The 25,353-nt window shown below is 56.4% G+C and overlaps 5 protein-coding genes across 7 annotated transcripts in view; 2 read left to right on the top strand and 3 right to left on the bottom strand.

Moving 5' to 3' along the window:
- The window catches only part of NSD1 (nuclear receptor binding SET domain protein 1), a 54,476-nt gene extending 43,071 nt beyond the window's left edge, over positions 1–11,405 (top strand). Inside the window, exons 20-23 of one of the 2 annotated variants that reach the window (XM_058034730.1) lie at positions 189–295; positions 3,425–3,629; positions 6,568–8,904; positions 10,205–11,405. In XM_058034730.1, the coding sequence (XP_057890713.1) occupies positions 189–295; positions 3,425–3,629; positions 6,568–8,903 (2,648 nt within the window). In that variant the 3' untranslated portion in view covers position 8,904; positions 10,205–11,405. Of the gene's footprint in view, positions 1–188; positions 296–3,424; positions 3,630–6,567 lie in introns of both variants that reach the window. The other variant, XM_058034732.1, reaches the window with a different exon arrangement.
- Positions 11,406–15,444: 4,039 nt separating this feature from the next.
- RAB24 (RAB24, member RAS oncogene family) lies at positions 15,445–18,015 on the bottom strand. Its single transcript, XM_058034734.1, has 8 exons — positions 17,867–18,015; positions 17,430–17,498; positions 17,252–17,330; positions 17,056–17,123; positions 16,878–16,977; positions 16,465–16,515; positions 16,302–16,364; positions 15,445–15,859 (listed from the first exon to the last, which is right to left on the bottom strand). The coding sequence occupies exons 1-8, from the start codon at positions 17,981–17,983 to the stop codon at positions 15,795–15,797; spliced, it is 612 nt and encodes a 203-aa protein (XP_057890717.1). The 5' UTR covers positions 17,984–18,015; the 3' UTR covers positions 15,445–15,794.
- A 114-nt stretch (positions 18,016–18,129) lies between these two features.
- Positions 18,130–19,886, top strand: PRELID1 (PRELI domain containing 1). The gene is made up of 5 exons (XM_058034733.1): positions 18,130–18,268; positions 18,509–18,734; positions 18,812–18,925; positions 19,142–19,220; positions 19,614–19,886. The coding sequence occupies exons 1-5, from the start codon at positions 18,177–18,179 to the stop codon at positions 19,748–19,750; spliced, it is 648 nt and encodes a 215-aa protein (XP_057890716.1). The 5' UTR covers positions 18,130–18,176; the 3' UTR covers positions 19,751–19,886.
- Positions 19,887–19,998: 112 nt separating this feature from the next.
- On the bottom strand, positions 19,999–21,390 carry MXD3 (MAX dimerization protein 3). 2 transcript variants are annotated; one of them, XM_058034735.1, is made up of 5 exons: positions 21,236–21,390; positions 21,129–21,158; positions 20,914–21,028; positions 20,651–20,816; positions 19,999–20,564 (listed from the first exon to the last, which is right to left on the bottom strand). In XM_058034735.1, exons 1-5 carry the CDS (start codon positions 21,388–21,390, stop codon positions 20,455–20,457), a joined length of 576 nt encoding a protein of 191 aa, XP_057890718.1. In that variant the 3' UTR covers positions 19,999–20,454. The 2 variants fall into 2 exon arrangements, with proteins under 2 accessions (XP_057890718.1, XP_057890719.1); XM_058034736.1 differs by having other exon boundaries at positions 21,129–21,175; positions 21,253–21,390.
- Positions 21,391–22,329: 939 nt separating this feature from the next.
- On the bottom strand, positions 22,330–24,985 carry LOC131090015 (lateral signaling target protein 2 homolog). The gene is made up of 10 exons (XM_058035086.1): positions 24,863–24,985; positions 24,586–24,788; positions 24,414–24,503; positions 24,221–24,310; positions 23,998–24,099; positions 23,446–23,915; positions 23,043–23,156; positions 22,790–22,888; positions 22,541–22,656; positions 22,330–22,461 (listed from the first exon to the last, which is right to left on the bottom strand). Exons 1-10 carry the CDS (start codon positions 24,968–24,970, stop codon positions 22,330–22,332), a joined length of 1,524 nt encoding a protein of 507 aa, XP_057891069.1. The 5' UTR covers positions 24,971–24,985.
- Positions 24,986–25,353: the final 368 nt, after the last annotated feature.

The raw sequence follows: 25,353 nt of genomic DNA, 5'->3' as shown, positions 1-25,353 counted from the left end.
GTAGGGGAGAGGGTTTGTACTGAATTTTCAATCTACACAGATCTTTGGGAAGATTGTTTGGTGTCCTTGTGTAGTAGTGGCAGTCATTTGTGACATTGTATTTTAAAAGTGCTTTGATTTTAGCAGTAAAACATTCTACTCTATAATTCATTAACAATTTGCTTGGTTTTGATCTGCTTTTGTGCCAGGGACTGAGCTGACTTTCAACTACAATCTGGAGTGTTTGGGAAATGGAAAGACTGTTTGTAAATGTGGTGCCCCAAACTGCAGTGGTTTCCTTGGAGTAAGGCCGAAGGTATGATGCATCCTTTAAGCTTTTGTTCCTCCAAATTGCCTCTTTGCATAGATGTGTATCAGTCATTGATTGCAAAGGTTTCTGGTTGAAGAGATCATTTAAGTGTGGCCATGGGAACAGTGCTTGAAATGAGTTAAATATTCAAGTTTTCATTCTGAAAGCAAGTCTTAGTCTTCAGTTATCAGAGTTGCTATAAATAATGACAGGAAGCCTTATTTTACACTGGAAGAATAAAAGAAAGAGGGTGGGGTTTTTTTAATTTTTTTTTTTTTAATTCTGCTTCTTATCATGACATTTTCCATAGCACTAGAGGAGCAAAGGACAGGCATGGGAAAGACTTCATTAGATAACCAAGAAAACACAACTCAGCCCGTTTCCCAAAGTAAAGGCTCCCAAAGTAAATTATGAGCATGCATGGAAGGCCAGCAAACTCGCATTCCTTCGCACTGAAGTTGCTTTAGAGCCAGAAGGCTGCTACCTCACCATCTATTCTGCAGTGAAGTTCTTGGTTTTATTCTGGTTTTAATGAAATGACTGATTTTTACACATGAGACAGACATGAGAAATCTGCCATATCTGTAGTTGAAAAACCACCAGCTTTTAGAACTCACTGACTTTTTGAGGGCTTCGATTTGTAACTGTAATGTTGCAGAAACAGGAATTGATTTCAATTACCTCCTTGTGTGAGCTGGTTCTCAGTGGGAAAAGGAAATAACAGGAGCAGTTGGCCGAGTTCCCAGCTGTCACCCACTAAATCTATGTCTCAGCTGTTGGTTTGTTACAAGTGCTTCACCAAATCAGCCTGTAATCCCTCTGCTCTGGCAGGTGGCTCCTGCCATGCCCACTGTTAAGGGTTAAAAACCTCCAGCAGCAACAGTTGTTGAGCCCCATCAATATATAGAGAAGGTTTTATGAATTCTCCAGTGATTTAGTTCTTCAGAAAAAATTAACTTACAAAAATAAAAAATGGATGTCTTGAGAAGCTGACAGATGGGGGGAGTGGCACATCTGATGTATTTAGCTCGTTTTCGGGTTGCAATTTAAAGTTCAATCGATTTTGTGCTGCCCCTGTGTTATACATGGTTTGACTGTCATTTTTGCCTTGAAATTGCAGGTTGCACGATGGAAATGAGAGAAAGGTGCCCTTTAGTTGGCATTCATGTTCCATTGTGATATCTGAGGCGACTCATTCCATCTTGATGAGATGGGCTAAGAAACAGTACCAAGACAACAATACCTTGGGGTGGTTTTTAAAAAAAATTCTTCTCACAATAGATGCATTTTTAAGCTTGCTGAAGATACAGCAAGACAAAACTGATTATACTCAAGTTCACTCTTAAAAATGCCTTCTAACTGGGAGTGTGGAGGAATGTTTGGGAGTCTATGGTACTGCAGGGAGCAAGTGGGAATAGCTTAGTCCAGCTGTTAGACCTCTCTTAGACATTCAAATTAGCTGTGAAGGGATTTTCTTGTTCTCTTTGTAATTAGATGGTTGAAAATCGGTGGCATAGTTTAGATGGAAGCATTTCAGTGCCTGCATTTTCAGTGATAAGAAAGGCCTGACTTGTCCCCATTGTCAGGGGGAATCATGGTATGAAAGCAGAAACTTCCACGTGTGAAGGGGAAGGAAACAGTCAAGAGATGTAACTCCTTGGTGACAGGAAAGCTGGATAGCCAACTGCAGAGTTCTGAAATTGTAGGTCTGGAGACCAAGGCTTTTAAATATTTTGGTGATGAAAATATTATGCACAATATTTTGGCAGAATAAAGGCTGTAAAAATTGCTTCACAGGCATTGTCTCAGCACACAGAGATATCCTGCATGGAGAACACAGATTTGAGCACAAAGAAATGTAGAAAATGGCACAGAATTTAGCTCATGTCTCCTTAGATAAACTAAAGTGATGGTGCTTTGATAAGGTCAGGACTGGGTCAAGAAGCATCATCTTTGTGGAGCTGAGTGTTCCACACAATGGGAGGCTCATCCTGGCTGGAGGGGGAGTTGGAAGAGCAGGGTTGGAGGAAGCCTTAGGCCAGAGAAGAGAGCACTTGAACCATTTAGTTGCCTGTCCTGGGTCCAGCTGTAGTTACTTCACTACATGAATAATTTAACTGCACTGATGATGCAGAGTTTGGTTGTCATTGCCATGGGAGAGTGAGAGGATGGAGCAGTTGCAAAGGAATAACTGAGTGTAGGGGGAATGGAGATTGGATATTCCACAGTACACACCTGGAGAGGTTAACAGCAGAACCAAATCCACCATGAGAAGGTCATGGCTGGGCAGTCATGGTGGAGAAGGAGCCACTGTGCAGCTCAGCTGCCACAGCACTGAGCTGTGGTGTGACACAGCTGTGGAACAGGCAAATGAGGGCAGTGCTTTGGGGGAATTTCCTGTTCTTTTGGCTAAGTGTTGATGACTTTGTATGAGAGGTGTTATGTGAGGTACCATGTGTAATTCTGTAACTTTTCTTTGGGATAAATATACTCAATAAGGGCAGAGAAAAGCCACTGGGAAGACTTGAGTGTGCAGACTGTGAAAGTTTCAGTTTGCAAGCAGGAGAGTGTGTCCCAGGGGTTTCTTCAGGGAGATAGAAAATCTTCAGATGTTGAACTTAATGATCTTGGAGGTCTTTTCCAACTGTAAAAATTTCTGTGATTCTGGTGCAGAAGGGCAGCATTGACACAAGAACAAATAGGTGTAAACTGACGACAGATAAATTCAGACTGAAAACGGAGAGGGAAGTGGTGAATGTGAAAAATGCAGGAAGGCCCTGAATAGACTCCTCATGAGTCATGTGTGCCAGGAGACCTGACTGCTTTGACCTGGAGAGTCTGGGAGAGGTGGCACGAGCTCAGTGACACCAGGCAGCCCCAGCTCCTCATTCTGCTGTTGCTAGTCATATAAATTCCATGTCCAGTCAAGCTTTGCTATGTACCTTCCAGGCTGTTTCAGAATACCTGGGAGCAATTTGCTGTAGTAACTTGGCTCCAGATACCGAGCAGCACTAGAGATGCTGCACAGGTCTCAGTATAGCTGGCAGTGGGATTTGTGTCAGCAGGGTTTGCAGCAGCAAGGGAGCAGCTGGATGAGGCAAAGCCCTGTGTTAATCAACATCTGTTCACCCGCAGAGCCAGCCCAGCCTGAGCGAGGAGAAGTCCAAGAAGCTCAAGAGGCGGCCGCAGATGAAGCGCCGGTCGCAGGCGGAGGTGATGAAGGAGCGGGAGGACGAGTGCTTCAGCTGCGGGGACGGAGGGCAGCTGGTCTCCTGTAAGAAGTCAGGCTGCCCCAAGGTGTACCATGCTGACTGCCTCAACCTGACCAAGAGACCTGCAGGTCAGTGCTCTGCACAGCTGGGCTCTGCTTGGCTCACAGTGTTGGCTCTGGGTGTCCTGGGTGCTGCTCGTGACCTTGCACTCTATTCACAGCTTCTTAACATTTAGAGAATTCTTTCTCAATTAATCAGATGTTGTTGCCCAGCCACCCCTAGCCCTAGTTTGCACCCCACTGTGACTGTAAAAAGTTGCTGAAGGGGGAATTGGTCCTTGCCTAAGAGATGGTGCTTGTGAACTGACCCCATTCATGGGGCATGGCAGAGCATAATCCCAGCAATAGCTGAGGTATTGGTCATCACACTGGCTGTTTTCCCAAAGTTGAAGACAGTTGTGAGATCACTGGTGAGGAGAAGGAAAAGCAATGCTGGAAAATAGGAGTTAGAAAAGAATCTCTTAAATGTCTGAACAGCCATTAGTTCACACATAAGAGAACAGTACCAAAGCATATTCTAGTTTGTGGTGAAATGAGGGTAAAAATTTGAAATAAAAAATACTCAAAAAGTACAGTCCAGCCCTACAGTCTGTTCCCCTTCTTTCCATTTGCAAAGCCTCTCCTAACAGCCGGACTTTAAAACTCTAAGGATTGCCAGCTCTCTGATACTCATTTTTTTACATAGTGGAAGATTGTTGTCCCAGTCCTTTTCCGGCTTGTACAAACATAGCCTCAAGTTTTTATTCTTGATCTACTCTGGACTGTGTCCCACTTGCCTACACATTTTTTTAAAACTGGAATCAAGTATTTTAACAGCACTGTAGCCAAGGCCTTGCTTACTCTTGACAGAAGAGAATAATTATATTTTGTTTTTTGCATAAAATTCCTTCAGAAATTATGTTTTACTTGTTTTGCAAAAATAACTTTTTGGTGGAATGTTGATGGTTTGCTTTATCCTTCTTGAGTTTTCATCTTGATCCTTTTCTCATATTTATTTCTTCCTTTTGCAATCCTGTTTTGCACCTGTGTTTATTTAATTACACCTTGTTGGTGCAAGAGCATTTGTCCACTTTAAATTCTGAGCCTGTCCAACTGGGTTTTTGCAGTCCCTTACAGGCTCGATGTTATCTACCTGTATGTGTAAGAGTATTTGCTGTTCTGCTTTCAGAAATTTAAATTATTGTACAGATTAAAATACATTCCTGAAGAGTGTAATTTGAAATGCCTTCTCAGTTTGCCACAAGACCATTAATAACTGTTTTTAGAGAATGATTTTCAGTCAGTTGTAGCAATTTTACTCTTTTTACACATAGGCAGTGATTTTCATAGCCTGCTCCTCGGAGTATCATTCAGGACATGAAAGGTTCAGCACTTTCGGCTTCAAATGTTTCCTCTGCCATGGGCATTGCTGTCAAGTAATTGGAATTTCCTGCTTGTTTGCATGTTTGCTAATTGTGTGATCTTACTTCCAAGAGCTCTGGGCTGTCCCTGGAGAGGGTGCTTATTCATTAGACCATTTTATCCTGTCAAAGACCATTAGAGTGGTTTGAACGGATTTATCCTTTCTGCAACAAAGGAGCAGGTTTTGACTTTTTTTACTTTCCATCTGTACAAATGACCTCTATAAGAACGGTCCCAGGGTCTTTGCAGTGTTGTGGAGCTCTCTGGGATGCTGCTGGTGCAGGGGGAGCAGTGACAGCCTGTGCTGCAGCACCATGAGCCAGGAGCAGGGGAGACCATGGGAAGTGTTAAACAACCTCACTTGGAAAAAAATGCTGAAAAATTGGGAAAGACACATAAGAGCAGCGTGCATATTTGGAGGCTGGAACAGAAGCCTTGGACTGGCTTCAAAGGAGGGGAAAAACTTACTACGTGTTGCCTTCAGCCCCAGGGGAGAAGCAGCGTGAGAGAGGGGAGTGGAGAGCTGCTGTTGCACAAGGCCAGGGAGCAAAGCCCACAGCTGCTCAGTGCTGTGCTGCAGGAGCCAGCCTCCATGAAAAGGAGCTGCTCCCTACAGCCACAGGTCTGTGGGCTTGGTTCAGGCAGGCTGGCAAGTGCTCTGGCCTGGAGGGTGGCTGTGATTGCCCTCTAGCTCGGAGCTCAGTGACAGGGCTGCTCTGCAAGGAGCTGCTCCCCACAGCAAGGCAGGGAGCAGGAGAGATGGGGAATGTGGGGTGCTGGGAGAGCACAGAGGCAGGAGGGGTATTTGGAAAAACATCTTTGCTCATCCTGTGGTCAGGAGCTCAGCGTGTACCTGGTTGTGTCCATGAACTGTGGAAGCATTTGGTAGAGCCAGACACAGCCTTGGCTGCGGGAGCAGGAGGCTGAGCCAGTGAGGTCATCTGCAAGTGAGAAAAGCAGCAGTCTCTGAAGTGTCATGTTGTGTTTTGCCTGCTGGTGGTGTTGGTCCTGATGGTCAGTAGGTTGTGTGAAGATGGAGCTGCTGGGGGAGCAGCTTTGTTTTATCGTGGCCATACATGGCCAGAGGTTAAGGATGTGCCTTTGGGTTCAGAGACAATAGAAACATAGCCCTTGTGATCACTGCTCTCTCACTTCTTCTTTCTGAAAAACAGGAAGGGAGGTTTTTGACCCAGAATTAAAAGATGAATCTGACACGTTAGCTTAAAAAGTCCTCTGGGTGTAGTGCACAGATAGCTGCTGCTGTTTTCTATACAAGTCAGAGCTACAGAGATCTGCAAACTTAGGATGTCTGCTCCTCTCTAGACACCTCTGTTGGTTAGTGCTGTGCAGGAGCCAGATGGGCTTTTGGTCTGAGCTGATGTGGCTTGTGTTTGTCATGATTATCATTGCCCTTGCTGCTTCTGAGAATGCAGATTTGTGTTAATTGCCTGTTGAGCTAAGGCAGAAACTGAAGAGGACATGTAGAATTGTATGTGGGTATTACAGGAGTGTTCTCACTTTCCCCTGAACTCCCTTTGCAGCAGCCTTTGTCTCTTGCCCCGTCCCACTCCTAAGGTGTGTCTTTTCTCCCGTGTCCGTGCTGCAGGAAAGTGGGAGTGCCCATGGCATCAGTGTGACGTGTGTGGTAAGGAAGCGGCTTCGTTCTGCGAGATGTGCCCCAGGTCCTTCTGCAAGCAGCACCGGGAAGGAATGCTCTTCATCTCCAAGCTGGATGGACGATTATGCTGCACTGAGCATGATCCCTGTGGGCCTCACCCTCTAGAGCCAGGAGAAATTCGTGAGTATGCACCTCCCATAGAAGGCCTGGCTAACGGCGAGGACACCCAGCCGCCAGAGCAGGTGCCTGCAGAAACAGAGGCCGACACAGATCTGAGTGTTCAGCCCCTGGACAGCCTACCTCAGTCTGTGGCCCTCAGACTGCAGTCACCAGAAAAGCCCCCTGCTACCCTAGCACTGAGGCTGCCTTCTTCAGACAAGCCCCCCACCACCCTTGCCCTGAGGTTGCAGCCATCAAACAAACCCCCTACCACTCTGGCCCTCAGGCTACCTTCACCAGACAAACCGCCTGCCACCCTGGCTCTGAGACTGCCGCCGTCAAATAAACCCCCCGCCACCTTGTCACTGAGACTGAAGCCATCCAACAAGCCCTCCACCACCCTCTCGCTGCGGCTTCAGCCTTCGGACAAACCTCCCACCACGCTGTCGCTCCGCCTGCAGCCCTCAGACAAGCCGCAGGCCGCCCTGTCCCTGAGGCTGCAGTCAGAGAAGCAGCCCATCATCGTAGCGCTGCGGCCCCAGCAGCCCGACAAACCTGCCAGCAACGCCGTGCTCTGGCCGCTGGACGAGGCCTCCAGCAACGCCTCGCAGCCTCAGCTGCCCAGCAAATCTCCTCCAGGATCACCTCAGTCCCCGCTGGATGAGTCACTTGTCACTGCTGCTGACCTGCAGCTCCAGCTGGCAGATGAGACTCCTGATGCCCCCGAGGTTTTGGAGTTATCGGACGAGTCCCTCATTGACAGCAGGGCACAGCAGCCCGAGCTGCTGGATGAGTTCCCTGTGAAATGCCTGCCTCCTCCACTGTCTGACAGACTCCTGGCCACCGTGGGGATGCTGCAGTCCCAGGATGAGCCTCCTGAGGCCGATCAGCTCCAGCCCCTGGATGATTCCTCTGCCCAGAGTCCACAGCCACAGGCTGTGCAAGAGGCTTCCAGCTCTGTGGTGCCGCAGGTCCCAGAATTGGAGATGGCTTCCAGTCCTGAAGTGCTGTGGTCTGTTTCCGTTGAAAAAGTCCCAGACTCCCCAGTCTCACGAATCCTGCCCTCAGAGAAGGCTCCTGGATCAGCAGTACCACAATCCCCAACTCTAGAAAAGGCTTCCTTCTCTGGGGCAGTGCGGGTCCCAGACACAGAGAAGTCTCCCAGCTCTGGGTCACCCCAGCCCCTGCCTCCAGAGAAGGCTGCTGATTCGGGTGTGCCTCAGATCCTGCCCGCAGAGAAGGCTCCCAGCTCAGGGCTGCCATGGCCCCTGTCTCCAGAGAAGGCCCCTGGCTCCCGGTCACCGCACGTCCTGCCCACGGAGAAGGGTCTCAGCTCAGGGGCCCTTCGGCTCCCGCTCACACAGAAGTCTCTGTCCTCCGGGGTGCTGCGACCCCTTCCTGCAGAGAAGGCTGCTGACTCCGGGGCCCTGCGAGTTCTTCCTTTGGAAAAGGCTCTCAGCTCTGGGGTGTCTCGGCCTCAGCTCTTGGAGAGGCCTCTCACTCTTACAGCCCCGTGGCCTCAGGCATCGGATAAGCTCGCTCCTGCTGTGGCTCCTCGGCCTCAGGCCTCGGACAAGCCTCTGGCTGCATCAGCTCCGAGGCTGTTGCTGTCGGAGAAGGCGCTGCGTCCCGTCGACCAGAACGCTCAGCTGAAGGAGAGAGGAGCCCCAGCCATGGAGCCGAGTCCCCAGCAGAAAGAGAGGACCATGTTAGCTGGGGAGCAAATCTCTTGGTCTGCTGGGAAGGTGGTGACACAGGTCGGACAAGTACCTTGGCCTACAGAGAAACTACAGACGCACGAGCAAAGCCACTGGTCCACCACGAAAACGCTGACGCCTGCGGAGCAGCCTTCCCGGACAGCAGAGAAACTACCAGAGCCAAGCCTTCAGCCCAGCTGGGAAGTGGCCTCAGCCCCCTCGGAGCAGAGCCCGTGGACATCAGAGAGATTGTGTGCATTCGAGCAGACCCCTCGGCCAGCCAGGGAAGCTCCCCCGGAGCAGATGCAGTGGCTCGTCACGAACGTTCAGGCAATCGATCAGATTGCTTGGCTGAGTGGAAAAGCACAGACTCCTCGGGGGCAGGACCCTTTGCCTGAACAAAACACAGCGCTAGCCCGTAACCAGGATTCTGTCTGTCGTGAGTTGGCTGACTCAGAGCCAAAGTGAGGTTGGTGAATATGGGAGGCAGGTTTCAGTCCTTTAATGTTTAGGGAGGGGGAATCTTTGTTTTGTTTTTTTTATTCACTTCCCTGAGCCCAGCCCCTAACCCATGCACATCCCATCCATATTCTCTTGTGACATGAGCAAGGACATTCTCTTAAATCTGAATCTGGCCCAGTCAAAGGGAGAGAGCATCTGTGACCTTTTCCTCTTCCTTTTACAAATGGTAAAGCTGAAATAAAGAGTCCACTCTGGGTAAAAATCTCCCAATTCCATTACTGGAAATGGTCACATTACTGATCCAGCGTGTTCAAGCTCCAGGTTTGATTCGTAGGTGGGTTCTAGGCACAGCCAGGGCCTTGCTCTTGTTACTGCATTTAAAGAAAATGGATCAGTCAGGCTGCCCTGGCACTGGAGATGTTTCAGGGATCATCTGGTGAGCAGTCAGGTGTGTATCCTTGCCAGACTCCAGAAGCAGGGAAGGGATTTTATGTCACCTGCCCAGGTCTCTGTCCCTGCAGGGTGTTGCTTTATGAGGTTTGTCCGTGTGTTTACTGGGACATGCTGTGTGTGTGGTTTGCTCAAGGACAGGCATCGTCTCCAGTGAGATGGGACAGGAGCTCCTGCACTCGCTCTGTGCAGTTTTCTCCAGCAATAGGCAGTATCCATTCAGGCTCCTTTTTTACAGAGCTTTTTGTCCAGGCCCAAGAAGTGGGAAATCTGGAGGAAGTCAGGGAAAAGAGATCTTGGAAGAAGTCATCTGGGAGTTTTTTCATTCTTGTGTCTTAATCCTTTAGCACAGGACACGCGGAGTGTTTTCCTGCACTTGACAACGTAGTGACCCATAAAGCAGCAATAGCAGAGCAGAGTGGGTTCCTGGAGGTGCTGAGCACTGCCCTGCCAGGGGCACAGTGCTCCCTTTCCAATTTCCATCCAGTCTCTTCTAGACCTGTGTTGTCAGCGTGAGCCAGCGGACTGAGCAGTCCTTTCTCCCTTTGCCTCAGATGTGTTCAGAACACGTTCCCATCACACCTGGTGTTGCCAGCAGCAAGCCAAGCCTGTCCTGCTCACTGCACAGAGGCAAGGGTGCCCTAGCTGGATCGGGACCCATCTCAACACCTTCCCCTTGTGTAGCTTCTGGCTTAACTCTTCTACAACCAAAGGAGACTTGAATTAACTGGACTGTGTTGGTGTGCATGTGTGTGTGCGCGTGTGCGTCCATCCCACTGAATTGTAGTTCTCACACTGGAACACGGTGGGCTCCAGCAGCTGCCTGGCTTTCTGTTTTTCTCTTCTCCCTTTTACAGTGAAGGCGATGTTTAGTACCTGGTGGTCATCGAGCTGGTGTCCAGACTAGGCCTGCTGAAAGCCGCTCACTCAAGCGTTGAGGCAGAAGTTGGTGTGGCTGTGGTGCTCGTGGGGCAGGCAGTAGAGTCCCAGGGACCTGCAGCATCTCGTGACCACCGTCACCCTCGCAGGCAGGAGGAGGACAGGCCTCCTTTGGTGGCACTGCCTGGCCTCGATAGGGTTGGTGTCCTGCCGAGGAAACGCTGCTGACCAGCTTTTTCCCACTCTCACAACACATTACCTCTGTAATTACCTGAGCTCACCGATCTGGGGCCGCAGCCTCGGATCTCCGTGCCGCCGCCAGACCCTTGCGCAGCTCCAGTGTGTGTATCCTTCTCCTTCTCCTTCCAGGCAGATCCACAGCCCCTCCCCAGGAAGGGAGAGTTCAGCCCCATGCTGACCTCCTTCCTCCAACATGGGAGCAGGTCCTTGTTCCCACCTGGCTTGCAAGTGCCTGCTGCTCCCAGAGCAGACAGTCATGAGCTTTGCAGTTTTCTATGAAGGGAGGCAGACACCTGTACCAAGACAAATCCTGATCCGTTCTCATTTCCTGATGTGTGCACCCTGAGACAACGTCCTGCTGTAGAGGCCGGGTGTGCTGGGCACAAGGGGACATTACCAGTGCTATCTCTTCTCTAGTCCGAATCATTTCAGATCTTTGTAGAATAGCTCACAACTTGGAAAAGCTTTATGGCTTATGGAAACTTACTTGTTTAATGTTTTTTTTTCCGGGAAGACTGGCAGGTCAGTTCCTGCTTGCTGCTGAAACTAGGGAAATGCAAGCAGCTTGCATTTCTGCGTGGCTCCTCCACAAAGGGAATCAGGACAACTCAGATCCATTGAGAGAGAAGATTACCTTAAGGGCATTCATTAAGGTTTTTAAACAAAAATTAAAAAAAAAATTATGGCGTTCAGTATATTAAGTATTTATCATGTGTGAGAAGGAAAATAAATCTTGAATTTACATTTATAAACCTTCCCATGAGCTGGACTTAGTCATGTAGATTGTGTAAGTAGGGTTTCCTCAGTGCCAGCGCCCAGCTAGCTCCCACTGTAACCAGAGAGGTCTCTGCACTGCTCTGTCCACCTCCGCTTCGCATTGTCACGTGTTAACTAGTTACTTGTTTCATGAAAAAATAAACTGTGAATATTTTTGGTGCAGGCTTTTTTAAATCTGTAAAATGGAGAAGTTCTCAGTGAATTCTCACAAGAGCAGGTTTGAAAAAAAAATCACTTCTATAAATCGCGGGCTCACGTGGCAGGGTGAGGCTCACGGCAGCAGCCACCCTTCATGCCAGCAGGTGCTTTCCCAAAAGCTTGTTTGGAGCAGTGAACGTGGATTAAACCTTTGCATGGCATTTTCCACAGCTTACTTTGTTGCAGCTACTGTACCCTGTCTCTCTTCTTGTCTCCCTTTTCCACAAGGATCCAGGTTTCTGGCTTCTTATCTTGCAGCTGCTGTTGGGAAGTTGAGTTCAGCTTAGCTCGGAGGCTGCTTGGCTAAACTGGTGTTGAGGAACTTGATTGAAGGAGGAAGCCAGGAAGCTGCTCTTCCCTCTTTGCTCTTGCTGGAGCCTTGGGTGATGCTCTTCAGATCAGGAGGGCTTTTCAGAGGGAGTTGTGGTGCTTTGGGGAGTCTCTGGGCTTTTCTGGGTCACGTAGACAAGGCTTGACCAGCTGTAGAGAGAGGTCCCAGCAGCTCTGCCCTTGTCCAGCCTGCCCTCATCAGGGAGCATGAGCTGGGGAACAGCTTCAGGCAGCAAAACCCTTGTGAAGGAAATGTGGGCTTCTGTATTCGAGGTTACAGGTGACTCACTGTGGTGGCAGCTGGCAGCACTGCCTTGGAGGAGGAGAGGGACATGTCTGTGTTGAAGCAGTTGGGTTTGTTTGCTGCCATTTGTTGCTGCCTTCAGAATTCAGCCAGTTTGAATCACGAGGGATTTTAAAAGTAGAGGGTAGAGGCAAAGTAACCCATTCCCCTGGCAGACTCTGTGGGAGACACTGCTGCAGCCTCGTGCTGGGCTCAGACCTGTGCAACAGCTCCATGCCAAGGCTTGTGATGCTCTTGTTGGGTTGGAGGGATCCAATCACCTGGTCACTTAGTCCTGGGTCAGCCCTAATTGCACCCCAGGTGGGTGAGAGGTGACTCCTGTGTTGATTCACTGCTGTGGAGCACTGTAGAGGGAGAATCAAGGGTGTAATTATCTCTGTCCCTTCCCTGGTGTCCCACAATGGCTCACAGGAATTTTCCAGACTCATTCCTGGTAGGAGTAGCTCACTCTTTCCATTTCTGAAGGGGATGCAGGCTCTGCTCCTGTGTGAACACTTTGTTGGTCACCATCCCTGCTGGCCCTGCTCGGAGCAGTGGGCTGGGGTCAGCAGTGGGCTGTGGCCTCCACCCCACTGGAGGACCCACTTTAGTGGGCAGGAGAGTCCCAGGTGTCCTTTGTGACAGAGGAGCCCTGATGAGGGGTAACAGCAAGGTCAAGGCCTTGTGCCCTGTGGGGATGAGGGTTACAGAGGAGGAGCCAGCACAGGGTGTGTGGGATGTGTGGGCAGGATGAGGGGAGCAGGCACAGGCCACTGTTCTGCAGGGCTTGTCCCATCTTCCCCAGTGCCCACAGTCAACCAGGGCTCTGGTGAATCTAGCAGGAGAGTTATCACTGTAAGGAATAATCAACTCACCTACTGCACGTCTCCAGATGCAGATTAGCTCATGGTAGCTTGCTTTATTGCTGTTCTCCAGTTAAACTTTTCCTATTAAACAAAAAAAAAGCTCCACAGGAACCAGAGTCACTTCAATACACAAAGCATCTGGGTGGTACTGTGGGAGCACGTGTTAATTCAGGGTTAAACCCCTGCAGGCAGAGGCTCTGAAGGTGTGGCTGGTGTTAAAGTTCGGGAGATAAGAGAGATGATTGAATGTAAAGGACATTAAAGAACTAAGGTGAGACAGTGCATCTGCTGGAAAAGCTTCAGCTTAGTTTCACAGAAAACAAAAATGGATGAGAAAGAAAAAGCAGCCCTAACCTTGATGCTCTTGGCAGTGTGTTCGCCCTGAGCATGCTCTGGGTGTGCCCAGCTCGTATCTGGACACCACAGCCAGTGTTGTGACAGGGCAGGGGGAGTTTGAGAAACTTCAGACCTTCAAGACCTTCTGTTTATTTTTAATTTCAGCCTTAGCTTCTGACTTTGCTTGATGTTTGGAATAACCATAATTGTAACCTGCTTGTAATGTGCTTTGCCCTAAATTACTGATGAGGCTTTTTTGCCTTTGCTAGCCAGTGAGTGTTAAAGCAAGGTGGCAAATCGTGCAGCTACTCTGAAAGTATGGGGGGGATGCTGTGTTTGATCTCCCAGGCTTTGCCCGTGCTATTACCCACCCTCCTGTGATAGTGATAACGCTGGTGGCAGCATTTGCAGCCAAGGCTGCTCCTCCTGCAGCAGCACAGCTGGGCTGATGGGTGCTTGGGGCTCCCAGGGCCTGGGACACGGGACACTGGAGCTTGGGGACTGCTCTGCCTCACGCCTGGCTTCAGCAGGAGTCTCACCTGTGGGGTGGCAGTGCCCTTGTTTAGCAGGGGTTGGGAGGGTGCAAGATTCCTGCTCCAGGTCCTACAAAAGTGATGTGAGCAAAGTTTGGTGCCAGGGGAACAGGACAGGTTGTGTGAGCTCGGGCTGGAGGAGCAGCAGTGATGGACAGTCCCTACAGCACTGAATCTACCTCCTAGGGAAATCTGAGAAATGGGTGTTGCTATGGCCTATTTCAAGGTAAAGTTTTAATCATGTTTGCCCTTGGCAAAGCCCTTGGGCTATTGTGGTGCTATTGTAAACCGTTGGCAGCTTAGCACAGTAGGGCTGGACTCACGGCTCCTGGCCCACGGGCTGGGGCTTCTTGGCCGGCTGATCCCATCCCCCTGGAGCTGGGGCCGGGCTTCAGCACTCCTTGTGACTGAAACAGGGCAAGGAGTGACTCGGTTCCTTCAGTTTATGGTGGTGTTGAGACTAAACCAGTGTGCCACTGAGCCCCTGGGAGCCCGTGGAGCCATGTGAAGCAAGCAGGCATCCGCTACTGCATGTTCTTCGTGTCCGTTTGGTACTGAGCTGGTTTCAGTTTTTGTTTCTTTTTCTGATGTTTCCGAGTTGTTGACTTCAAGGAACTGGGTTTTGTGTATTTTTTGTAGACACTGGGAACTTGTTGAAAGGAAAAGCAGCAAGCACCGGGAGGCTCAAGGTGGAGCGTGGCTGGAGCTGAGGGTGGCCCCGGCTGGTGTGGGTGGGAGGTGAGATGTGAGATGTGTTGGCAGCAGGGGGGCAGGCAGGGAGTGGCTCTCCCTGCCAGGGGCCCTGGAAGCCTTTCAGCAGTGGCGCTCCCAGCCCTGCATATCCGTGGTGCTGAGCTCACTGCCCCACCAGCCTGCTCGCCCCCGAGACACTGACCATGCTGGGCACCGTGCCTCGCTGGTAATGTCCCCTGCCACCCTCCAGCACTGTGTGCTCACAGCTGGGGACCTGGCTGCCAGCTGGCCGACGGCCCTGGGGAAGGGGGCTGCCCACTGCCCCTTCCTCACTGCCTGGGGACATGGCGGGACACTCATGGCAGCAGCGTAATTTGTGCTGGAGCCATGAGAGGTTTGCTTGTGGGAAGAACCTCGGTGTGAGCAGCCCCATGCTGCCTTCCTTCCCCTCTGAGGTCTGCTGCCCACAGGGTGGTGGTGAATGGGGGTCCCCCACAGGGTCCTGTTCTGCAGGCTCAGGCAGAGGGAAACACATCAGGAGTCGAGGACCCCAGCCAAGGCAGAGGCCAGCGCCGGAGCACTGCAGGGGGCACAAAGGGGTGCTCAGCCCTGGCCTGGAGTCATCTGTCAGTTGTAAGAAGGAATGCCAGAGCAGGTGAGAGTAAACTACATATTTCCAGCATGTATATTATTTTTAGAAGAGGGAGAGGGGAGAGTCTTGGACCATTGATTACTTTCATTTTGCTCCCCTTAGACTGTTGGCTGTGTATGTGAAACTTATCATGAAAAGAGGGTTGCCCTGCCCAGGTGCTCCCAGAACATGTACTGTAATTCTTTGTATATAGAAGAAAAATTACTGTAAAGTAAAGTTTAACTTTACTCTCGATGTCCTCTTGTGGTTTGTCTTGCTGAGTGGGGGAGGCAGGGAAGGGAGAGCCCTGAGGGCCTGGCGCGCAGGGGGGTATGGCTCAGACCACAACGCGTTTTATTTACATTGTACACCTCGAGAGAAGACGCTTAAATAAATCTGCAAAGAATCGAGCATCTCTGAGAGAATAAGTTACTGGCCACCGTTGGGCCACCACGGCTCCCACAAACACCACAGGTGGCAGGGAGGGGGTGCCCAGAGTGACAGTCCATGGTTCCTGGCAGGGCACGGCAGCGCTGTGCCGCTCTGTGTGCCAGGAGAGCAGTCCGGAGGCTGGGCTGGAGCCAGGCCCAACAGCTAAAACACAGCAGGTAAAAACCCGGAGCAGTCCGGTGAGCGCCAGCTGCCCGTCCGGCAGCAGCAATTCCCTTTTGGCACGGGGGCTCAGTGGTGGCAGCAGCTGTAGAAGTAGGGACTGTTCCTCTGGCTCAGGTTGACACCCTTGTCCTCTGGAAGAGAGCGTGAGCGGCGGGCTGCTGGCACGTCCATGCCACCAAAGCTGCTGGTCCCAGCTGTGGGCAGGTGCCCTGGGGAGGGTTTGGTGCCCCATAGAGAAGTGCTGAGGTTCAGGGTCATGGCACGGCTCACACAGCACGGCCCAGCCCAGGGCAGGAGGCACAGCCAGGCTGAGCATGCCTGGGCAGGCCTGGTCCTGCAGCCCCGCAAGGCTCCTGGCTCCCAAAGGCCACCATGAGCCAGCTGGGTGGATGTGCTGAGCCTGGCCTGAGCAGGCAGGAGGATGCTGTGATAGAACTCGAACTCTGTGAGACAATCCCTGGCATGGAGCCACAGCAGCCCCAAGGGAAGCAGTGCCAGACCCCCAGAGCTCATGCTCTGCACCCAGAGGCACAGGGAAGGGTGCCAGGGGAGGGCCAGGTCCCTCCTACTCACCTGTCATCACCTGAAAGGCAGAGAAGTTGACGTAGTCCTCGGCCACCTTTTGGAACAGCTCATCTGGGGGCAGAGGAGGCATGGCACGTGTGGGTGCCCCCCTGGCAGGCAGAGCCCCCAGCCCTGCTCAGCCAGGACACAGCCCCAGCAAAGAGCTACTCACCCACGCTCTGGCCCGTTTTACTGGAGGTCTCAAAGAGGTCTGCTTTGATCTCTGAAATGAGGGCCCAGGTTGGCACTTGCTGCAGGTTCAGCAGATACAGCTCCATGGGCATGTCTGCCCCAGAGTCACCCCTTGGGCACAGCTGCTGACAGCAGGCTGGCAGGGACACAGGGCAGGGCTCCCGGCCCCTTGGCCCAGCTGGCCACGAGCCTGCCCCTGTCAGGACACGCCGTGCCCAGGGAGGTCCCTGGCAGAGCCCGTGTCTCACCATACAGGGAGCCCCGGTGCCATTGGACCTGCTGCGGGCCCACGGCAAGGGCAGAGCTCCTCGTGTGGGAACAGCAGCTCAATCCTCCCTCACTCCCCACCCACTCAAAGCTCCTGGGCCCGGGAAGGGCCAGCACTGCCCGTACCATCAGCGTAGTCCTGCACGTCGTGGAAGTCAACCCCCCTCTTCCTCCTGTCCTCCTCCAGCAGGTCGCTCTTGGTGCCACACAGGTAGATCCGGCAGCCCTGCGGCAGGAACAGGGATGGGAGGGATGGTCCCCACCACCAGCCCCCCTTGTGCTCACAGCCCCCAGACCCCCGTACCTCCTCACAGTTCTGCAGCTCGTTCACCCAGAACTTGGCTCGCTGGAAACTGCCACTGTCGGTGAGATCTGGGGGGAGCAATCGGGTCTGGTGACACTGCCCCTCAGTGCCCGACCCACCGGTGTCACCACCACCACCGCGGCCCGGGGCCTTTGCCCCCTCCAGCTCCTTCCCCTTCCATTCCCCGTGCCCTTACCGTAGCAGACCACGGCAGCCCGGGCTCCCCGGTAGTAGATGCGGCTCATGGCCTCATAGCGCTCCGAGCCCGCCGTGTCCTGCGGGCGACAGGCAGGTGACAGGGTCGGAGGGTCCCGGGTCCCTCACCAGGGGTGGCAGGGGATGTCAGCGGGGCACTGGCACAGCCCTGCACTTACCCATATGCCGAGGGTCACGGTCTGGTCCCCCACAGTCATCACCTTGGCCACAAAAGCGGCTCCGATCGTCTGCAAGCGAAGCAAGAGGAGCGGTGGGAACCGGCCCGGGCATGCCGGGGCACCTGTCCTGGGAACACGGTGGAAACCGGGGCAGGGACACGGGGGAATTGACCCGAAGCATGCGGAAAGAGGCTGAGACACGCGGGGACCGACCCGCGGGGGCAGGAGGGATGTGGCGGGTCCCAGCCCGGACACGTCGGGGACAACGCGAGGGGACGCCGTCCCACAGACGTGGGTGGCAGCATCCCGGGGACACGGCGCGGAAACGGGGGGACCGCGGGCAGGACGCGGGGGTGCCACGCGAGGGGCTCATCCCGGGGAGGCGAGGGAGACGCGGGGACGCCACGCCGGGGCCGCGCGGTGCCGGTGTCACTCACGTTCTGGTAGGGCCCGGCGCGGAAGCGGCCGTGGGCGCAGCGCTCCACGAGGCTGCTCTTGCCCACCCCCTCCTGCCCCAGCAGCACCACCTTGGCGTCCACCCGCCTCCCGCTCATCCTCGCGCCGCCGCCGCCGCGGGGCGGGGCCGCACCGGGCGGGGCGGGGCCGGAACCGGGCGGGGCGGGACCGGAACCGGGCGGGGCGTGCCGGAAGTGCGCAGTGCGGGGCGGAAGCGCGCGGCGGGGCGGGGCGGGGCGCGCGGGCCGCATGGCGGCCGCCCAGCAGGCGCGGGCCTGAGCGGCGGCCCCGATGGGGAAATACTGCGCCAGCCTGGGCGTCCTCAAGGGGCCCTGGGACCAGGTGTTCGCCGCCTTCTGGCAGCGCTACCCCAACCCCTACAGGTGCGCCGGGGCCCTCCCCGACCCCCGCCTCCTTCCGCCGCTCGGTCCCACCCGGGATCGGTGCCACGCCCGGTCCCCAGCCCAGCCCGTTCCCCGGGGGTCCCGCGGGCTCCGGCCGGCGGGGATGGGTGTCCCGCACCCCCGGTGCCCTCCCTGCATTAATCGTTCCGTTCCTGGCGATTGCCAGCCCCGGGGGGAGCTGGCGAGGAGCAGGGCGTGATGTTTCCTTCCCCATTTTAGCAAACATGTCCTGACCGAAGACATCGTGCACCGGGAGGTGACGCCGGACCACAAGCTGCTCTCTCGGCGGCTCCTGACCAAGACCAACCGGATGCCGCGCTGGGCAGAGCGCTTCTTCCCAGCCAATGTCGCCCACTCCGTCTACATCCTGGAGGACTCTATCGTGGACCCCAAGAACCGAACCATGACCACATTCACCTGGAACATCAACCACGCTCGTCTCATGGTAGGTGCTGGGCTGGGCGGTGTGTGTGGGGTGGAGGGGACCCAGCAGTGCCCATGGCCGGGCTGTGCCTCCCGCAGGTGGTGGAGGAGCGCTGCGAGTACCGGGTGAACCCCGAGAACAGCAACTGGACCGAGGTCAAGCGGGAAGCCTGGGTATCCTCCAGCCTTTTCGGCGTCTCGCGGGCCATCCAGGTGAGCTCAAGCACTAAAGTTGCTGCTCGCCCCTGCTCTGCCCTTCCCTTGTGCTGGTTTTACACCCTTTCCCGTTGTTCCCCCCTATCCTCGTGAGCTCTTGAGGCACCCAGAACCATCACTATGAAAGTCACTGTGATTTTTCCAAGCTAGGATAAAGCCCCAGGGAATGTGCGTGTGACAGGGCTCACACCTTCACTGACTTTTCTCTTGCAGGAGTTTGGTCTGGCCAGGTTCAAAAGCAACGTGACCAAGAGCACTAAGGGATTTGAATATGTGCTAGCAAAAATGCAAGGTGGGCACCAAGGGCAGGCTGGGGCTGACGGGGATGGGTCTCTTGGAGTTAGAGGTCACACTGGGAACACTCCAGTCCATGGGCAGGTTGCTGCTTGAACTAATCTGACTGTGAAATCCTCACCCCTTGCCTTTGCCCTGTGTCTTGGCACAGCCTGCTCTTCCCTGAGTGGATCAGGCCAGCAGTGATTGCAGGGCCGGGCACGGGTGTTGTGCAGGCAGGAGGGGGTGGAACGTGGTGACAGTCACACCCCTGTGGTTCCCCTTAGGACGTGCCCTGACCCGCTGGGGGCAGGAGCGCCGGGCTCATCTTCCTCCCCGTGTGGGGAAGTGCCGGGGTGGCAGGGCCGGTCTGGCCGGCACTCCTGGGGGGTTAATGGCTTCCATGTTGTAGGAGAAGCTCCATCCAAAACACTGGTGGAGACAGCCAAGGAAGCGACCGAGAAAGCCAAGGAAACAGCTCTGGCTGCTACGGAGAAAGCCAAGGACCTGGCGAGCAAGGCAGCCACCAAGAAGAAGCAGTATGTGTGAGGGGCCAGTTGCACCAGGACAGATAGGAGACTCCTTAGATTTTGTATTTTTAAAGAAACTGTATAAGTCTGACAATCAGCTGCTGCTTGACCCTTTCTGAGATGTAATTATCATTAAAGAATCTCCTCCCACCTCTGATTTGGCTGAGGCTGGCCTGGCTAGAGCTGAGCCCCGGGCTGCTCTGCACTTTGGGGGTGCAGCTCTCTGCAGGGAAGACACAGGCCAGGGTTTTACCAAGTGCCTTTACTATAAAAGTGTCGGGTCTGTACAAGAGAGCGGGGTGGCTGCAGGAGCAGGAAGGGAGGTTCCTTAATGCACTTATTTCCCCCTCCTGGCGCTCCGGGGGCAGGAGAGCTTTTCTGTAGTCATGTCTGCAGTGGGCAGCACCGCCCCATACCCACACCAGGCAGTCCCCAGGCTGCCCGTGGGTGCACAGGGGGAGGCAGGAGAGTGTCCTCAGTGACAGCTGGGCCTTCTTCCAGCACCTCTTCCCGTGCCTTGTGGTGCACAGCAGGTGCCACAGCGCAGTGCCAGCCCCACGCACCCAGTGCCACAGCCAGTGCCACCCAGCCGTGCGGGGGTAGGGCCGGACTCTTGCCCCCATCTGTGGCCCCTTAGCCCGGCAGCTGTGCCGAGGCCGGCCGGGGCCGGGTTTCCAGCAGGAAGGAGGCGGGCAGGCAGCGCAGGGAAGGCAGCGGGCGCCGTCAGGAGGCGGGGCTGTGCGGGCTGGAGTAGCTGTGCTCCCTCCCGGTGCCAAAGCCGGGCAGCAGGTCCCCGCTGAACACCACACCATCCACCTCTACCTCGGCATCCTCTGCGCGTGGGGAAGGCCGGGTCAGGCCCTTGGCTGCTTTCCCTCCCTGCCCACCCTCGTTCTTTCTCTCCCCTTTCTTTCCTTACCTTCCTCGGAGGGCTCTGAGAGCCGGGAGGAGTCCAGGCTGTCAGCCCGTGCCCGTTCCCCATCAGCGGGCAAGAGCAGCGACTCCAGCCGCCGCTGCAGGCTCTGCTGCCGGTCCCGCAGCCGGTCCTTGGCCCTTCGTGCCCTCAGTTCCTGCTCCTCCAGCCTCTGTGGGGCCCGGTGAGCCGTGAGCGGGGACCGAGCTGGGCGGCCCTGTTGCCCCCCAGGACCTCCCGAGCGCTGCCGGTGTCACCACCCCGCTCACCTGGATGTGGAGCCGGGCACGGTGCAGGAGGCTCAGCGTGGTGGAGCGGGCCGGCCCCACGCCCAGCGGCACCTGCTGCTTCAGCCGCTCCAGGCAGCACCGGAGCTGGGCTCTCCTGCCAACGGGCACGGCGGGAACGACTCGGGGGTCAGCCAGGGGAGAGGAACGGGCCCTACCACCCCCTGCCCCGCCGCTCTCCCCCCACGCCCCCGTACCTGTGCTTCTCCAGGGCGTTGTGCACCGACCTGCGGGAGAGACCCGGCTGATGAGCACCGCCGCCACCGCCCGCTGCCACCCACCCACCTACCCATCCGCCGCTCACCTGACGCTGCCCAGGGCCCGGCGCGGCGGCGCGGGGCAGAGAGCGGCGTAGCCGTGCTCGGCCCCGGCCAGGCCGAGCGGGTGCCGGTGCTCGCGGTGCTCCAGGAACTCGGCCGCCTGCAGCAGCACCTGGATGCGGCTGCCCGCGGGCTCCATGGCGGGACGCTGGGGGGGCCGCGCGCCGCGCGCTCATTGGCTGCGGGGCGCCCCGCGCCGCTGACGTCACCTCGGCGGGCAAACAAATTCAGGCGGGAAAGCGCGTGCTTCAAATTTGAATCGGCGGGAGGGGAGGGCGCGGGCCACGCCCCCCCACGCCTGGGCCACGCCCATGTTGGTGTTTAAGCAATTGTCACCCTATGGCCACGCCCCCCTAATGCCACGCCCCCGGAGGGGTGCGCCCGCCCACGTGCGCGCCCGGTGACGCGCGGGGCGCTCCCGCCCGTGTCCGCCCGTGCGGGAGCGCGCCCGCCCCGCCGCCCCCAGCCCCTCGTCCCCCGCCCCACCGAGCCCACGGGTGTCCCCACACCGGCCGCGCCCACCAGCGCGCCCGGGATCGCCGCGGCCCAGCGCCACACGGCCCAGACAGACGGGTTTATTATCTCTTTATTAAAATCCATGGGGTGGAGGCGATAGGGAGGGAAGGGGAGCGCCGGGCCCAGCTCCCGGGCACTGCACGGCACGGCACGGCACGGGCGGCCCCGGGGCACCCGCTGTCATGTGAGGGCTGTTTGCACCTTCTCAGGCCAGGCCCCGGGGGGAGACTCTGCCCCGGGCCCAACAGCAGCCAAAGTTCACCTGAAAAAAAACCACCGCGAAGCACATTTCCAGCCGGGGGGCAGGTGCACGGCAGCTCACCCAAAGCAGGGCAGGCCGGGTGCTCCAGGAGAGGCGGTCCTGCGCCCACCATCACCCCGCACGGCATGGGGTCCTGCCCCTGTGCACCGGGGGGAGCCCAACGCCAGGTGGGGGGGTCCTGCCGCCATGCCCACCGAGCTCTGAGCAGAGCCACGGGCCGAGGCGCTGCCCGGCAGCCCCGGAGTGGCCCTGGGCACCCAGCTGTGCGGCTCCCGCGGTGCAGATCGGGCACAGGGGCTCTCACTGGCTCCGGGCACAGCGGGACGCGGGCGGGAGGTGCGTGCTGTAGCAGTGGGTGCAGACACGGACGGGTTTGCTCTGGCTGTAGTAGGGCAGCACGGCGGTGTTCGGTGAGCAGCGGGCACAGAAGATCTGCAGAGAGGCCAGAGAGGGGCTGAGCAGAGCTGAGTCCCTCAGGAACCCCAAATGCCCCATCCCAGCCCTGTCCTACCCTCCCACAGCTGCGGCAGTGGTGCCGGCGGCGCAGCAGCGTGAAGGGCGAGCGGCAGGCAGAGCACTGGCTGCATGTGCTGTCCGGCACCCACTCGGGCAGGGGCCGGGCACCTGCTGGGCAAAACACATCAATCAAACCCCCTCAGCCTGGCTCCCCTCACAGCCAGACCCCCTAAGGCAGGATGGGGCAGGATCAGCCCAGCCTCACACCCTGCCCCAGAGGCACAGCACCTGGGCAGCTCCTCACCTGCCCTCTGGAGCCTGGCAGCCTCTGCAGGGCTGGAGCACAGCGGGCAGTCAGCCACACGAGGAGCATCTGTCACACGGGAGTCACCATCTTTCTCCTCTGTGGGGACAAAGGTTGTGGTCCAGCCAAGCAGAAGCTGAGCTGGCACAATGGCCACGTTTTTCCCAAGCCTAGGGCTGTGGCCTTGTCTCACCAGGGATGGGCAATGGGCAGGGCAGAGAAGCAGTGCCACATGTCCCTGGGGATTACTCACTGTTGTAACTCTGCTCCTCTGAGGGCTCCACCTGCGAGCACACGATCTTGAAGACCGTTTTCAAGATGCTTCGCATGTCACTGGCAAAGTTGGTCTGGAGCTGATCGGCCACCCCTGCACCAGGAGGGTGGGGGGTCAGGGTGCTGGGGGATCAGGGTGCTAGGGGGATCAGGGCGTTGGGGAATCAGGGTGCTGGAGGGAATCAGGGTGCTCAAGGTATGAGGGTGCTGGGGGTATGAGGGTGCTGAGGGGATCAGGGTGCTGGGGGATCAGGGTGCTGGGGGATCGGGGTGCTGGGGGATCGGGGTGCTGGGGGTATGAGGGTGCTGGGGGGATCAGGGTGCTGGGGGGGTCAGGGCGTTGGGGGATCTGGGTGCTGGGGGCTGGCTTGGGGGTCACTCACCCGAGATGCAGACGAAGAGAGTGTGCAGCATGTCCTTGGTGCTGCCGTAGCGGGAGCGCAGCTCCGAGCAGCGGGCACCGGGGCTGGCACTGACCCCCACCCCTGGGCTGCTCCCCAGGGGCTGGGGGCTGCGCAGGGGGGAGGTGACCATTACACCAGGGATGGTGTGAGATACCCCTGTCCCAGTGGACAGGGATTTGCCATCTTGGCCCTCTGCACACCCCTGCTGCCAGTCAGTGCCCAGATCATCCACTGCACTGGGGGGTCCCACTTGTGTCGTGCAGGTGGGGAGTGGTTGGGTGGCATTAGGGACCTCCAGAAGACTGAAGGGAGCAGGAGGGTCCACACTGGGCACAGCTGCCCCCCAGGCTGGGGGGGTCTCTGGACTGCAGGGCTCCTCCTGTTCAGCTGTGCACAGGCTCCTCTCCAGCACGCAGAGCTCCTCTGCTGACAGCACCCGCAACAGGTCCCTGCAGCGAGGGGTTGGCATCAGCCCCATGTCAGGCCCCACTGCTGCCCCACAGCCCTGCCCAGTGCCCCCCCATTGCACACCTGATCTTCTTCAGGAGGTTGTAGAAGGGGCTGAAGACCCGGGACATCTCCTCAGGGCTCCGCTCCAGGCTGAGGGGTCCCTCGGGGTAGATGAGGAGACCACTGTGAGGGAACAGAGCCCAGCTCATGTCAGGAGTTGCCTGGGAGCCCAAGTCCCCATGAAGAGAAGGGGCTGGTACAGGGCAGGGAACATACCCCCTTCTCCAGGGGCTGCTGCACCCACCTGATAATGGCCAGGCGAGGGATGGTGAACATCAGCAGTGGCTCATAGCCATCAATCATCTCCTGGGTCAGGTAGCCCAGGTGCAGGGCTCTGGGGACACACAGACACCCTTACAGAGATCTGAGCCTAGGGATGGTGCCCATCCTTGGGGCTGGAGTCCCTGCAGACCCCACACATAGCAACCCTCACTCACCTCTCCACGGTCTCACAGAAGAGCACAATGATCTCCTGCTGCCTGTAGATCTCATCAGGAGACTTCACTGCCACCAGCGAGGACACGTAGCTGGAGAGATGGGGAGACTGTGAGGCCCCTACAGCCCTGGCACAGCCCACCAGGACCCCAGCAGCCTAACCCTGCCCCTTACCTCAGCTCAAACTCTGCAAAGAGCCGGTCGAATTGGATGAGCACAGCCCGGACAGGCTCTGGGTAGGAGTTGGGCTGGCTCAGGCTCTGCTCCCGCAGCACTGTCCGGACCAGCTCCAGGCTGCAGAGCAGATTCCTGGCCTGGGGCCGCAGCTGGGCCCCGTCTGACTCCTCCATCTCCAGGAAGGTCCCAGCCAGGAGACACTGCCGGGACAGGGACTGTCAATGCCTGACCCCAGGGTCAGCTCCCGGTGGGGTGTCCATGGCCCTGGGCTCACCTCGGCAGCAAACAGCATGTGGTTCCCCAGGTTGTCCACCAAGAGCTCCTCGGGGAACTTGACCAGGTAGTCCCGGCTGTGGCGCTGCGTGGGGATGCACTCGTCCATGATGCGCTCCAGGACGGCCAGCAGGTGAGCCTGGGGACGGCAGGGGTGTCACCGCGGCCTCGGGGGCACCGAGTGACAGCGGGCTCCGGGCTGGCCCCGTACCTGGCTGAGGTGGAGCTGGTTGAGGAGCACCAGGTACTGCTGCGGGTCCAGCTCGGCGTCCAGCCCGTTGATCTCGGCCACCACCCGTGCCACCCTCTCGTCGGCAAAGAAGAACTGGGAGAGCAGGCGTGGGTCGGAGCGCTGCGGGAAGGGCAGAGCGGTGATTGATGGCGGGGACACCCCACATCTCCATGTGCTGCTCCAGCGGGATCCCGAACTCCCGTTCCCACACTCGCGGGGGGATCGGACCCCTCGGATCCACAAACACCTATCGGGGCGGG

This window comes from Melospiza georgiana, chromosome 15 (genome assembly GCF_028018845.1).
Source record: "Melospiza georgiana isolate bMelGeo1 chromosome 15, bMelGeo1.pri, whole genome shotgun sequence".
NCBI lineage: Eukaryota > Metazoa > Chordata > Aves > Passeriformes > Passerellidae > Melospiza > Melospiza georgiana.
This window is presented reverse-complemented; position numbering and strand designations above follow the sequence as displayed.